Consider the following 13,975-nt stretch of genomic DNA (forward strand, 5'->3'; position numbering starts at 1 on the left):
CGGGCCGCGCGCCACCCTCCTCCGCGCCGCTGCGGCGGGCGCTCGGCGGGGGGGGGGGCCCACCCCGGGCGGGCTGCGGCGCCCGACGCGGGGCCGGGGGAACTCGCCATCGGTCGCCTGCCTTTCCGGGGGAGGCGCGCCCGGCTCTCGCCTCGGGGCGCTTCTCGCTGACGCGGCCCGTGCGAGCGGCGGCCGCGCTTGCCCCACTTCCAGCGCAGCCGCTTGTAGCCAAGTCAGCAGAGAATTTAGCAGCCCCGAAAGACTGAGCAGAGCAAATTTGTGACACAGTGAACGCGTTGCGTCTTTCAGGTTCCGCAGTCGCCCCGGCGTGGTTTGCACGCTCGCCATGCGGATGGGCTGAGGAAGGGGAGGAGGGACAGAAAAGGTAAGGGCGCCGTTAACGAAACCCTGCGAACGGCTTTCTCCCCTCAACAGAAATGTGGAGAAAGCAACCCAGAAGAGCGCATGACCTTGTGAAAGGGATGTTCGGATCACGCGACCCTTATCTCGGCACAGGACAGTCCCTGCCAGTTCAGATGTGCCCCAGCAGTTGGGGCACATCTAAAAAATTTGAGGCGGGGGCGGCATCCTCCCCTGTGAGAAGGGCACAGCTCATCTTTGGATAATTTTACAGCACCCAGTGCATGGAGAGAAAAAAGAGGCTTCCCAGAGTGCAGCCGGCAACAACCTAAATACGACTCAAAGTTGTAGCCTCAGATTGTAAGACCAGCTCTTTGCATGGCCACTGCGGTGCACCTGGCCTAGCCTATATAAAACTCCACATTTACAGGGATTTCATTACAGGGATGGCTCCCATTTAAAACAAAACAAAACAAAGAGAGCAACCCTACTGACCTGGTAAATTGCTGAAATTTCCACAATTATTTAAAAGATTGTCTTGTCTCAGTGCTTACTGCACTCACAGGGGAGTTGGCAAAAAAAGAAAAAGCACATTAAAACGTGTCTGGACTCTGTGACTATGATTTCCCCTGAAATTTGGGCGCACTGGTTGGTAGAGGCTAGCCATTCCTTGCGGGTTCTGTTTGCCCCTCTTCTCCCTGCTATTTCGTGCGGAGTGTTGGCTGTAATCGCAACAGTACATGCTGTTGTGGCATCTTAAAAGATGGGAGCATTGATTCTGGGATAAGCTTTTGTGGATGCTGAAGCTGGAAGCTGATGCAATCCTACCTGTGTTTGTCCTTAAGGTGATGGGAGGCTCTTGGGTGATCAGAGCCCGCCCCCTAGTGGCCCAGCCTTTTTGGGAGCTGGCTGGAAGCAGAGGAAGCAAACCCACCTCTGGCCACTGACCTCCGAGAGAGACATCCCTGCTCTGAGACATCCCGTTATCCCGTGCATGTGCAGCGTCACAGTGGTCGTCTGCAGAAGACAATGTCTTGAGTTGCCCTGTCTTCTGTACAAAACTTTCTACAGGAACTGGCAGTATGGTTGGAATAGGTTGTGGGGTAGGCAAAGTTGTGTCTGCAAAATTCTTCCTCGGTGCCTGCCCTTTCCTGGTCTTTGAACATTTTCCCACAGGGTGGGGTGGCCACAGAGGGCCCTCAGCTGCCGCCATCTTTGTTTCCCATGATGCTTCTGGGGCTTAGCAGCACACCTGGGGGATCAAGGTGGCAGGTAGGTGCTGGGAGTGCTTTGCTCCGCTGTGCATCCAGCCACCAAGAAAACGGAGGGGAGGAGGGACGCTGATCGCTGCTGATGGGGCGGGGGCTCCAAGGCGCAGGGTGGAGGGGGCCCCGGTGGGAAGAGCCTAGGGCACTGGGTAGGATGCCCGTGCATGTCTGAACGGGGGAAGCAGTCTGTGTATGAGAAAGGGAGGCAAAAAGCATTTGGGGGAGAGGCAGGTCCTGCACGGGGTGACGGCTGTCTTTGTTGCGTACACGCAACCTGGTGTGCGTGTCACAGAGGGAAGATGAGCCATGCAAGACTTCACTGCCACAGATGCTGGATGGAAGATGAAACTTCCTTGGGTAGCAAGTAACTTACATTTCGGAGCAGGACAATAGGTAAAGCATTGTGTTAGAGGCAGACTCTGCATTTTCTTCCGGCTTTGGGGCCGCTCCACTTTTGCTTCAAGTTGAATTATGCCCCGGACAGAGGACTCCCTTTGATGTGGCAGCCCCCGCTCGCCTGAGTATTAGCACATGGGAGTGCTGGTTTTGTAATCAAATTTTCTTCAAAGGTTCCAGGGGCATGCAATCGGAGACAATCTCCCCGCTTCAAAACACGATGTGCAAAATAATCTCTCTTTGCAGAGCAGAGCACTGGCCAGGCTTGCGCGGCCACCAGGGGAAAGCCACCACTTTTCCATGAGCAGGACTGCTTATTGGCAATGTGACGCTTCCTTGGGATACAAGCCAGTGGGACAAATCCAGGTGAGGTCGTGAGTATCTCAAGTCACATTGCCTTCTGTGAGTCTGCTCTGGTTAAAATTGGGTGCAACGCATAATGCACAACTGGTGACCCGACCCACTGAACGGGGCACTCAGCCGTTAATTTTAAAGCTACCTTTCTGCCCAGGATGCCCTTCACTGCCGCAGGCTCACCAACCTGCTCTTCCGTTCTGAAAGGTCAAGTCCTCTGTTTTGCACGCAGGAGCCTTTTTAATACCTCCTTGGTAAGTGACCTTTACATGCTGCTTTCCTGCGATGCAAGAGACTGCCGAGAGCAGCTGACGGGGAGAACTGTGCCTGGCTCACGTCGGAATCCTGCCGGGCCATTTTGGAACTGAAGAAGTGGGAGCAGAACACACTTCCTGGCTCTCAGCTCCCACCAACATGACATCCCACCCGGATATCAAGGGGCAGCCTCTGGGCTCGGCCGAGCCATTCGTTGTTTCACGGGAGGCGGAAGGCCTAGCTAACCCAGAGCCAGACACAACTCCACCGCACTCTTTTGAAAGGCAGCAATTTGCAAAATTAAAGATGCACAGTGAACATTTTGCTTGGTGCTCTTTATAGTTCTTGCTCGAGCGAAGAGACAAATACAATGGCATTCAAAGCACAGTTTCATGCAGTCCAAGAGCATAATGAACTGTCGCGGTATTCTCCAGCAGCACCAATCTCTCAACACAGCGAGCAATTGTTCTTCCACACCAATGCAATTTAGTAGGGTTTTTATCTAGTCACAAGCTCTCTCCATGCAATGAAACAGTTCTTTATTTTTCCCTTCGCAGAAAGAGGATTAAAAACTGAAACAACTTGTGGCAACAGAAAGCGTTTGTAAATAAGTGTTGTGTTTAACGGATTCATCAACTTAAATGTAACAGTTTATTTCGCCTTTTATCTATGCCCTGGGGGAGGATATTAATCCCACCAGTCTCACCATCATTTGTTTGGTTTGTTGAAAGTAGAAATAGAGATACCTGAAGGAAGATATTACAAGTATGCAGGCACGAGAATTGTCGAGAAAATAAACTTATTCAACGTAAAGAGCTGCATATATACTCTAAGCCCAGACAGTAATCCTGTCTCCGAAAAGCAAAGTCAATTCTACCTGTCACGCGTCTGATCAACACCACGGCTGGAAATAAAGTTTACCTCCTTTCTGCAAGGGACTAAACCGCTGTGCGTGGTGAACAACTCTTCCTCTCTACAGTCCTTAAAATAGTTATCCTAAATATATCTAGGATGGCATCTCCCACAGGGTAATTTTTGTCATGCTGGATGTCTATTTGGTGTGAAAGATCACCAGCACCAGTTTCCGAAAGGAGAGAGGATAACCTTGCAGAAAAGAAGCCATGCCCTTTTGAGGAGGAGGAGTCACTGCCCCATGTGGGAAAAAATGGAAAATTAAACAGATTGGGGAGAACATAAAGGAGCAATCACTGCTCAAGCAAGTGAAACTGGCGGAAAACGGTTTCCCGTTCACCCTGCAATTTCAACAACGTTTAGTAGACTTAAAAGGCAACATTAGCATGATTAGTTTAACGCTTGCATACTAAAACTATAACATCAAACTCCCCAATACTTATAGGCTATAGTTGGAGAAAGCTAAACAAGTTTCCAGAGTTGAGCACTGTTAACGGAGGCACATCCAAATCTCAGAATGTTCTTCGTGGAAAGTAATCTAAACTGCCGCTGGTTATCTATATTCTGTTCTGAGATCATTCTGCAGATAATCTGCATGCATGTGGCAGCCACGTTAGTAGGCCGGCTGCATTTGCTGACATGAAGGCAGAAGGAGTTGGGCCTTTTTCTTGGGAGGCCGGCAATATCTCCTTCACCTGAACGGGCTTGCAAGTCCACCTGCGTTGATTCACCATCTGAAATCTGCTAAAATCCACTACAGAAGTGGCTTTTGCAATCTTATTCTCTGGGTCCAGACGGCATACACAGAAGATGCACTTAAATATATAACTGCTATAAAGTTAGAGCTGACTTATCTCGGAGGCAGATAAGATCAGGCCATCTGGACCAAGATAAGCACCAGGCTGCTGAGAAAAGCTGTCTCCCCCCTCCAAACCCCTCCAAACCATGCCTTGCCTTTTCCCAAAGAGCTAGGCTTCGTTAAACCTCTGTGGCGTCCTCCTGGGACACCTTTCCCTGCTTGTCTTGTGGCTCTGCCAAAAACAACAACCGGGTGGAGAGAAATCTTGATGGTAGAACAAGGCTTGGAACTCTTACAGAGATGCTTTGCATTGCTGCCGACAGAAGGCATTTAGTCAGAACAGGGTCCTGTACTACGAAAAAGAAAGTCCAGAAAAGCCCCAGTCTTGCTGAGGCAACCGCCTCTCCAGGCAGGCATCCATGTAGCTATATCCTAAAAATTACATACAAGGTGCGAAGAACCTTTAAGGCCTTTCTTCCTTAAAGATATGCAGTCTCCTTAAAGGGCACTTGCTCCTGGATCCGGTACATCTGCTCACTGGGCCTTGTGTCCACGCTCAGTCTGGGCTGGACCGGGAAAGAGGAGCGTACAGTGCGGTCCATGATTGGCTGCAGTGGACGGAAGTTGTCCACCATCCTCTTCTCTTCTTCTCCATCAGGGGTGAAGAGCAGCATCCGAAAGACCTCGAGCTGGGGAGGAGAAAAGGCGAAGTCAGGAGAGGAACTGGGAAGGGGCCAGGCCAAGACCTTTTTATTTAACGATATTTTAATAAGTGTTGGTTTTATTTATTGGTTTTAAATTATTGCCAGGCTGTTTCCAGATTTTATATGTATTTTATAGATATTTATATGTTGGAAGCCATCCCGAGGCTTATGCGAATGCGACGGCATACAAAAATTCCAAACAAACAAACATCGTCCCCCTTTTTCTTTCTCTGGCGCTCTCAGACAACTCGAATGATTATCAGCAGCTGCTGGGAAGGGCTGGTTCCCATCTGGAGCGGGTCACGTGAGACCAGCTATTGCTTGCAGTCTGGAAGTCAGCCTGGCCTATATCATTTGCAGCGTGTCGTGCCTGAGATGGGACGAGGCCTGAACATTTGGTGAGGGGGGCTGTCTCTGAACCAGGCCTGCGTTCTTCGCCTGCCTTGAGTGTCACTCGGTTGCTCCTAACCAACACCCCCCGCCAGCTGCCTTGCTTACACCACGGTCACTGTGTTCGCTGCCTTAATTTCAAGCAGGTCCCAGCGAAAATTAGCCGTGCTTGCTTGCTTAAGGTACGCGGCCGCTAGGGATGGTGTTTAGCATCCGGACTAATTTGTTTCTGACATTTATATCCCACCTTTCCTGCAAGGAGCTCCAGGGGATCTCTTTTTCCTCCTTCCCCTTTCATCCTCACAACCACCCTGTGGGGTAGGTGAGGCTGAGAGTCCGTGACGAGCTCAAGGTCACTCTGTGAACTTCACGGCTGAGTGATGACCAGACCTTGGGACTCTGAAGTCCCAGTCCAAAACTAACGGCTACCCTACTTGGAGTGGGTCAGTGCCCGCGAGACACCGTCTCAGCTCACTCTTCCGCCTGCTTTCACACATCCAGAGCCAGACGCCGGCGCTGCATTTGCGCTTCACGTACCTGATCGTCATCAACCTCTACTGCCGCCTTCTTGATGATCCAGGTGACAGACTCGGAAAGCGGTGGAGTGGTCAAAGACCCCGCATACGTCCAGTAATCCGGGCATGACGGCAACAAGCAGGACGGGTCAAACTCCTCGAATTCGACCAGAGCATCCTAGCAAATTCAAACATTGGTAGTTGGTGCTGTTTGCAGTGGAGTTCCTGTGTGCGGCATCTGTCCTGCCGGCACTGAGCAAAGATCCTCAGACTTTTTTTCGTTCTCTCCTAACAACTTTTTGTGAAGGACAAGAGTTAAGAGTTAAGCTGATTCTCACTGTCTGTATGTGTTGAAAACACACTTGAAAACTTGACGGCACCCATGGACGCATCTGATGCCAGGGAGAGCGTCCAGAAAGGTCAATTACAGAATGCAGTGTTACTCTTTAAGTTGCCATAAGACTCGGTTTTTGGCTACAATGGTCCTATTTGGAAAAATGCAGCATTCTGCTCAAGTTGTCAAGGGTTGGAACTGGCTATGGTTCTGCGGGCAGCTCTGGGCAAACCCCGGACTGCCCTTGCATCATGCGTGGAATGCTGGTGCAAGGGTTTTCACGCCAAAACGCCTCTTACCTTGTGCTTAATCAAAGGCAAGGCATCCACCAGTTTTTGAAGGCCCCTGTGATTGGCTCCGAGCTGCAAAGGCAAAGATGGGAACTACATATTTTTACTTACTGTATCCAGAGACTGGCATGTTCACTCAAACTCTTCTTTCATGCACACAGGTGAAAATTTATTCATTTATTTTTGAGATTTTATTCCACTCTATAGCCCACTGGGCTCTCTGGGTAGTTTACATTTAAAAAAAATAACAATAAAATGTTTTTTAATTGTCCTATGATTAGGTGTTAATATTGAGATGTTAGTCTTATATGGCTATACTGATTTTTTTTTTTTTTCGTTACCCACCCAGGGAGCCTTGTGGCTTAATGGGACAGGATAAACATCTAATAAATAATAATTTAAATAAACAAAAACAATAAAACCAATATATCAAAGGTCGGCACCTACAGCAAGTAGGGAAAATTAATACACAGCATAGCAGCAAATATAGTAAAAACAGAATTAAAACAGATCTTATCTATTAAAATGTCTGGCAAATAAGAAGCTTCTCACCAGGCACTGAAAAAGCCACATGGTGCCAGGTAGGAATACATGGAGCAGAAATGTTTTCTGGCACCCCAATTTCTTTGCTCCCACATATTTCCACCAGTTCAATCTGACTACAGAGAAATCTACGGAAGTGCCCACTCCGAAAAGGAGAGTGCCAAAGGTTCTCCAACTCCTCCTCCCTCCCCGTGATTCCCTTTTCTCTTCCTTGTCACACGCACCGATGGATGCATCAGTCTGATTAAACCACAGGGCTGTATCCTTCTCTGTTATCCTATAGAACAGCAACACCCCTCAACAAGCAACGGCAAAACGCAACAGTTCCTTCAAAAGCGTTTACTCTTTAAGGAAAGCATCTCTCTGCTTCCCAAATCGATAGTTCAGAACAAGTCCCTGGAAGGTGAATTTTGCTTCCCTACCTTCAAGAAGACTCCGATCACAGCCAGCCCATTGTCCTCCATAATGGCCTCTTCAAAACTCTGGTATTTGCAAGAATTCCAGTGTACTAAATGCAGCTGGAACAAAGAAAGGCCATCGTTGGTTTTCCCCCTTCAAACTGGGCCTCAACGTCCTCGAAACGGAGCCCAAGCCTGCTTTCGCGGCTGCCCAAAAATGGCCCGAAGGACAATGGGCCTCCAGCGCCCTCTCTATCTGCTTGCAGGAGAGCATGAAAACAAGCGTGGCCGTGCGTTCCGTCCTTGTGCCTCCCCACACCGTCTCCCTTGGAAGGGGTCATTCTGGACTGCAAGCCCCGTGGGCAGGGCCAGTCTTGCTTTTCTGGCTATAGAAAAACTGCTCGGAGAGCAACCGTGGCTGAGAAGCAGGAGAAAACCAAAGGAGCGGAAGCCACCAGAGACGGACAGTTCCTGCAGCGTAATCCGACACTGCCCCAGCTCACACGGAGCAACCCGTGACCACTTGGCATGCAGTTTAGCCAGCAACCCACACACTGCCTATTCCTGGGCTGTTCGGATGGCTGCGTGACCCTGGCACACTGGGTTGCTGAGGGAGGGACAATCCAAACCGCTAACCCAGCCAGAAACCATGGGCTAAAAACGCTGGGTTGCTTCTCCCTCAACCATCCCGGGTTAAGGTTAAGGCACAGCAAAGAGGCTGGGTTGTTTTGGACCCAGGCGCACCTGGGAAGTGGGAAGCAGTGGGCATGCGCCCAGGCGCGTGTAGTGAGCTGCATGTGGGTGCAGCAACCCTCTTCCCCGCTCTTACCTCTGCGGGGAAAACCTTGCAGTCCACCGTGTGTTCTGAGCCCCACTCATTTACGGCCCCCCAGTGAAAATGGAACTGCTTCAGCCTGTAGTTGTTCTCCAAGGGACCCCCTGTAATAACTGAGAGAAGAGGAGAAACTTCTCAGGAGGACGTGTGGACAGTGAGGTGACCAGCGCGTGTGAGGCGGTCCCACTGAACGCGTCGAAGCAGAAGCGTGTATGGGATCGCGCTACTCCATGGGCTCAAAGTAACAAGGCAGCTTTGGCACGCGCACCTTTTAGGAAGCTAACAAGGACCCTCTTTGGCTGCAAAGCTTGCGTGAATTAATCGCTGCCAGTTTGAATGTCCAACCTCTGTCTGGAGCAACTGGAAGATATTTTGTGACCTGGGAAGCCGGAAACGACAACTTGGTTCACACGCAAGAACAGATTAAAGGCGGACACTGAGCTGGATTGCCTCCCTGGGGTGGAAATAGATTTGTGCGCTTGAACGAATTGCATATAATACCAAACCCTGTGATCGCTCTAAAAACGCACCGCGTGGTTTTCATTCATGCATGTGCAACCATGGATCAAAGGTTCTGTGATTCCCTGGCAGTCGCTCTGACTGGAATTGTGGCCGGCTTCAACACGGTGCAGGCCGTTGCCGATCAGCAGACAGCAACAGCACAGACACAATCCCAGTTACGTTACCTGCCCCCCCCCCCCCGTTTTCCCATCCTCTCGCCTTGCTTTCATCTAAGCCCAGCAGCAAAACTAGCCTCACGACTGGCGTGAATATCTACCCAGCTCCTGTCTGGATCCTTCTCAACTCATGCTGTTCTATTCAGCTTTCTGCACCGGTCTTCCTTCCTCCTTTTATTTTTGCTTCTTTTTTCTTCTTCTTCGTTTTCTATTTTGGTGGAGTGGCGGAAGCAAGCAGAGAGAAAACAGGGGAAGAAAAAGGCATCGGAGGTGAACGAGCGAGAAGAGTTCATTGGGAATTTAGGATTCAGAAAAGAAAGAAGAAACAAATTACAGGAAACATAGAAACAGTGAGTCAGAAGGGGTCTCCCAGGCCATCTAGTCTGACCCCCAGCTCCAGCCGGCTCCACTCACGACATGCCCACCATGTGGACGTCCAGCCTATCCATGAACACCTGCACCAATGGGGCCTCAACCACCTCCCATGGAAGCCCATTCCACACCCTCGGGGTCCTGACTGTCAGGAAGTGCTTCCTGGCACCTAAATGGAACCTTGGCTCCCTGAGCTTTGCTCTGTTGGAGCGCGTCCTGCCTTTCTCTGCAGGGGAGAACAGGTCTCTGCCCACCTCCGTGTGACGCCCCCTCACATACCTGTATGTCACCATACATATGTCGCCATACATATACCAGTATGTATGGAAAGCAAGGCTGTTTTTAGGGGTCATCTCTGCCCAGATCTCTCAGGTGGGAATGGGGTTTGCATCAGTGGAAAAGCTGGAGAAGGGGCATTGGCTAAGTTCTGGCTTCGAAATAAAGTTACTTGTTTAATGGAAGCTGTTATGCACCATTTGTTGGCAAAAAGCACTCAGAATAAGAGGTTCCTCTGCTCAGGCATCCCACAGTACCGACTAACGATCCACTTAGCAGAAGGCTATGAACACTGAAAAAAGAGCCGGGACAGAAGGAAAAGAAGCTGCAGTGGGGTCTTCAGACGGAAGCCGAGACAGACCTGCGTGTGAAGCAATGCCGTGTCTTTCTTGAGTCAGTCCTGCCAACTTTGCCCAGTATTTCCCTCTATTTTCCATGAACAAGGGACCTCTGAGAGACCCTGTGCACGAGGAAGAAGCTGCCTTGTGCCATTCTCACAAGCGGGCTTGATCAACATACTCGGCCTCCTATGACCTACTTAAGGAGGGCTAGCAGACGTTCTTCCAACTTTGAAGAAGCACTGCAGAGTGAAAGAAATTAAAATGTGCTGCTTTGTGATCCATTTAAATGGGACCCCCCCCCCCCCATTACAACAGTGTGCAAGTAAGTCCTGGCCTTTCCTTTCTTTGGAAGGAAAGCAAAAGGCTGTTCCCGAATCGCCCCATTGAGCTCCTTTCAGGTTTAAATAATTCCAGGGAGAATAAGAGCAAAACAGGCTCTGCGAAAAAGAAAAAGCGAGTGCCTACATTGCCTTCTAGATATTTTCAAGTGCACAATTCAAAAGCTTATCTGCTAAATCCAGCCATGGTGATAAGCGGACTTTTATTTCATTAATGTGCGATGGCAGTGCGGTGACTCTTTTCCTCGGGGAACACGTAAGCACGAAAATGACTCAGAGGTGACAGCAAGGGTTTCCTCCCAGAAACGGGCAGGGAAAAGCTACCCTAAAGGGGGGCGCAGGGTTTGAGCCCCCACCCTATGTGAAGAAGACCACCTGTTACCGCGTCCTGCATAAACTAGCCCAGAAAATTGGGAAAGTCACACTCATAAAAAGGAGCAGGTGGCATGTTGGGCTTAGACTGAAATGCCTCCTCGGCCATAAATCTCTCACCAAGATATGGCTGGATTCAGGCGACACAACAAGCCATGATGGGTTTTCACCACTCTTGGTCTGTCGTGTTGTCCAAACCCAGTCATGGTATTTCATCATGGGAAGGTTGGTCTTTAGAAACCAAACTAAGAAACAATGGTTTGTTCTATATGGTTTGCTGTGTTGTCTTAATCTAAGGTTGTGATTTTTATGGTCCTGGCATCAAATTACCACAAAGTCCCCTGGAAAGAGCGGCAGTTCTAGGCGCTAGTCCAGCCACCCAGCCTCTATGATAGGGCCAATGAGAAAGAATCAGGCTACGCAGGGTGGGAGCAATGCACCTTGGGGCTGAATTTCAGGTGAGGTGGGATACCTGCCAACAGTGGGAAGGCTGAGTGGGAAGCATGGAAACTATAAGAACGTAGGAAACACCCTTTCTGTTCTGTTGGGCAGATCATGGTAAAAAACTGCGAATGGCAGCAACCACACACACGTTGTGTGAACCCGGCCACTGCAGCCTAACTTTCCACTGAGGGCTATTGCTTGGACAAAAATGGGGGCCTATTTCCACCGCAGAGGAACATAGAAACATAGAGCGAGCCAGAAGGGGCCTCCTGAGTCATCTAGTCTGACCCCCGGCTCCAGCAGGCTCCGCTCCCAAGGAGGGGAATAAAATGATCTCACTGGTGAACCAGAGCACAGGGCTTCTGCCACTTCCCTTAACGCTTGGCAAGCGCAAACAGTCCTTTCCTTTTGGAATGCGGTCCCAGGGCATTAAGGGCAGGAATCACTAAACCAGCATCTTGAACTGGGCCCGGAAACAAGCAGGCGGCCAATTGAAATGATGCAGAACACACTCTTGTGTTTAAAAAGTGTGTGGCACACCATCAAAGCCAAATGCAAGAACAACGATTTGCACTATGCATCGTCGTCTCGTTTTTCTAGCCACAAGAAACCATCATCCGCAGTTCTGTCCAAGTCGCTTTTTCTAAGCTCCGTCTTCGCCGCCGTATGGGTGACGAGCAAGGCCAGAACTCCGACCGGAACCTGCAGGGCACAGCGAGCCTTACTTGATTTATCGGTGGAGTCTTCAAACTCAACCAGGAACGAATAGCCATTGTTCCACATGTGAAGGCAGGTGGCAGGATCGTAGCGTATTTCAAGGGGCTTGAGGTGCGGGTCGTACACGCTGTCTCGCCACTGGATATTGATCGGAGACTGCCGCTTGCCCCCTGGGATCGTTATCGGGCTCTGCCATAACGGATGCACTAGAAGGAGAGCAGAGGGGCAGCTTTGAGCGATCCGGAGCGATCCCGAATGGTTTTTAGGCTACACACGCAACAGCGCGTGCTCACAAATGCAGGCCAGGACCCAAAGATCGTCAGGTCGCGCCAAGCACACAGAAGGCCTTGCCCGCAAAACAAAAGAAGCGACACAAGCGGGACGGAGGGCCTGCCAGGGGAAAAGCCACGAAGGCCGATGAAAGGACTGCAGAGGGAAGTGCGTCAAAGCAAAGCCGGCAAAGACGCCACTGGGCAGCCGATTGCTCCGGGATTCAGACACTGATGTATTTACGTCTGACATGCCAATATTTCACGCCCTGTGGTGCACGGAGCAGCGTACAGAATTCATTAAAGCAGCAATTAGAGCAAGATTAATATCTAGCAAAACCATCCCATGGCAAGGCACAGCAGCTTTCTTAAAGATGACCCTCTTGCATAAAAACCACGGAATAGCTCTTCTGTTGAGAGAGATACGGATGCAAATAAGCAGAGTTTGAGGCAGGCACCGGACCAGACGGCCAGGGAGAAACGATGCCTGGGCGGCCGTGGCATTTCCACATGGAGGCCACACGGAGGCAAGCAAAGCCCAGAATGGGCCAGGCGCCTGAAGTGCTGAGACTGGGAGGTGGGTGGGGTTTGGGTCCGGAAAATCGGGAGGGTGGGAAAGGAGGGGTGGACTGTGTGGTGTGGTTGGGGAATGACTCGGACTGCTGTAGGCATCCCAATCTTAGGGGAATTTGGGGTGGGGGCAGAATAGCCGGTCTCTTTTGGGTGCAAAAACAAGCAGAAAACAGGAGAAAAGTTTAAGGAGGGGCATTCAGGGGGGCGAATAGGGAAGGGGGGTTGAGAAAACATTAGGTTTGTAGATAAATCAATAGGGGGTCCCGTTGCAGGGAAATTGGAGAAGATTCGCACTGAGGGAAAGGAAAAAGAGGCCCTCCAGCAGACACAGAAGTGGGGGAGGAAGAGGAAGAAGGAGCAGAAAGGGGTGAAACCGGTCACAGAGTGACACATTTATTTGGAAGACAGATAAACCCCACCAAGCAGGTTTCCTCTGCAAAAGGATTTCCACAGGTGTATGGAAAACAACCCCCAAATGAGACAATACAGTGAAAAAGGTTACACACACACACACAGAGACGAAGACACCTCAGTCCTTCTACCAGCTAAAAAAGATGCCAATCCGACGATATGAAAGTTTGCTTTAAAATGCTTGTGCGGATTGAAAGAGAACAAGCATTTCTGCCCTGCATTCGGGAACGTGGAGCTGGGGGCGGAGGGGCCGCCGAGAATGCGGACTTTCGGGCAAACTGAAACCTGATGACAGATGCAGCTCGGGCTGAACCCCTGCACACCTTTACCTGGGAGGAAGCCCCCGGCCCTCAAGCGGTGTGGGGCTAGAGCAAGAGAACATCTGTGAGTGCACAGCACAGCGTACATGTTGCATTCATGGACCCCCCCCCCCACCGCCCGCCCCTCCTGACCCTCTGCCGGGCGCTGCCCCAGCCGTCCCGTCCCGTCCCACGCCCGGCGGCGCAGGGGAGAAGCTCCCGGACCGAGGAGTCGCCGCACGACACGAGAGGCCCCCGAGCGCAGCGAACGGCGGCGTGCGGAAGCGCGGGGCTGCCTGGGGGGCGCCCGGGGAGCCTCGGCGGGGGGCCTCTCCTCCGGGGGGGCTCGCCGCTTCTCCCCGGCCCGGGCGGGGGGCCCTTCCCGGGGCCCAGCCCGGCACTCACCGCCGTCCCGGAGGCGATACGAGGCGCAGGCGCCCAGGCTGCACGGGCGGGTCCCGCGGCGGGCGGCCCCGGCGAAGCGCAGCAGCGGGCGCAGCAGCCGGGCCATGGCGGCGGGCGGCGGGCGAGGG

The 13,975-nt window shown here is 51.3% G+C and overlaps 2 protein-coding genes across 2 annotated transcripts in view; both read right to left on the reverse strand.

Annotated features, from left to right (window-relative positions):
• SLC7A5 (solute carrier family 7 member 5) overlaps positions 1-1,339 on the reverse strand; it is a 40,179-nt gene extending 38,840 nt beyond the window's left edge. Inside the window, exon 1 of the mRNA XM_044428082.1 lies at positions 1,295-1,339. Coding sequence (XP_044284017.1) covers positions 1,295-1,339 — 45 coding nt within the window. The remainder of the gene's footprint in view (positions 1-1,294) is intronic.
• Positions 1,340-2,953: 1,614 nt separating this feature from the next.
• CA5A (carbonic anhydrase 5A) lies at positions 2,954-12,204 on the reverse strand. Its single transcript, XM_044427990.1, has 6 exons — positions 11,899-12,204; positions 8,348-8,466; positions 7,543-7,638; positions 6,587-6,649; positions 5,976-6,131; positions 2,954-5,033 (listed from the first exon to the last, which is right to left on the reverse strand). The coding sequence occupies exons 1-6, from the start codon at positions 11,954-11,956 to the stop codon at positions 4,824-4,826; spliced, it is 702 nt and encodes a 233-aa protein (XP_044283925.1). The 5' UTR covers positions 11,957-12,204; the 3' UTR covers positions 2,954-4,823.
• Positions 12,205-13,975: the final 1,771 nt, after the last annotated feature.

This window comes from Varanus komodoensis, unplaced genomic scaffold (genome assembly GCF_004798865.1).
Source record: "Varanus komodoensis strain SLA01 unplaced genomic scaffold, ASM479886v1 scaffold19, whole genome shotgun sequence".
NCBI classification, from domain to species: domain Eukaryota; kingdom Metazoa; phylum Chordata; class Lepidosauria; order Squamata; family Varanidae; genus Varanus; species Varanus komodoensis.

What these genes read in the sequence shown, in the direction of transcription:
- CA5A (XM_044427990.1), bottom strand. Translation starts at nt 11,956, where the DNA reads ATGTGGAACAATGGCTATTCGTTCCTGGTTGAGTTTGAAGACTCCACC. An exon ending in GCAAGGTTTTCCCCGCAGAG is followed by an intron (nt 7,639 to 8,347) that starts GTAAGAGCGGGG and finishes TCTTTGTTCCAG; the next exon opens with CTGCATTTAGTACACTGGAA. An exon ending in TGCCTTTGATTAAGCACAAG is followed by an intron (nt 6,132 to 6,586) that starts GTAAGAGGCGTT and finishes TGAATTTGCTAG; the next exon opens with GATGCTCTGGTCGAATTCGA.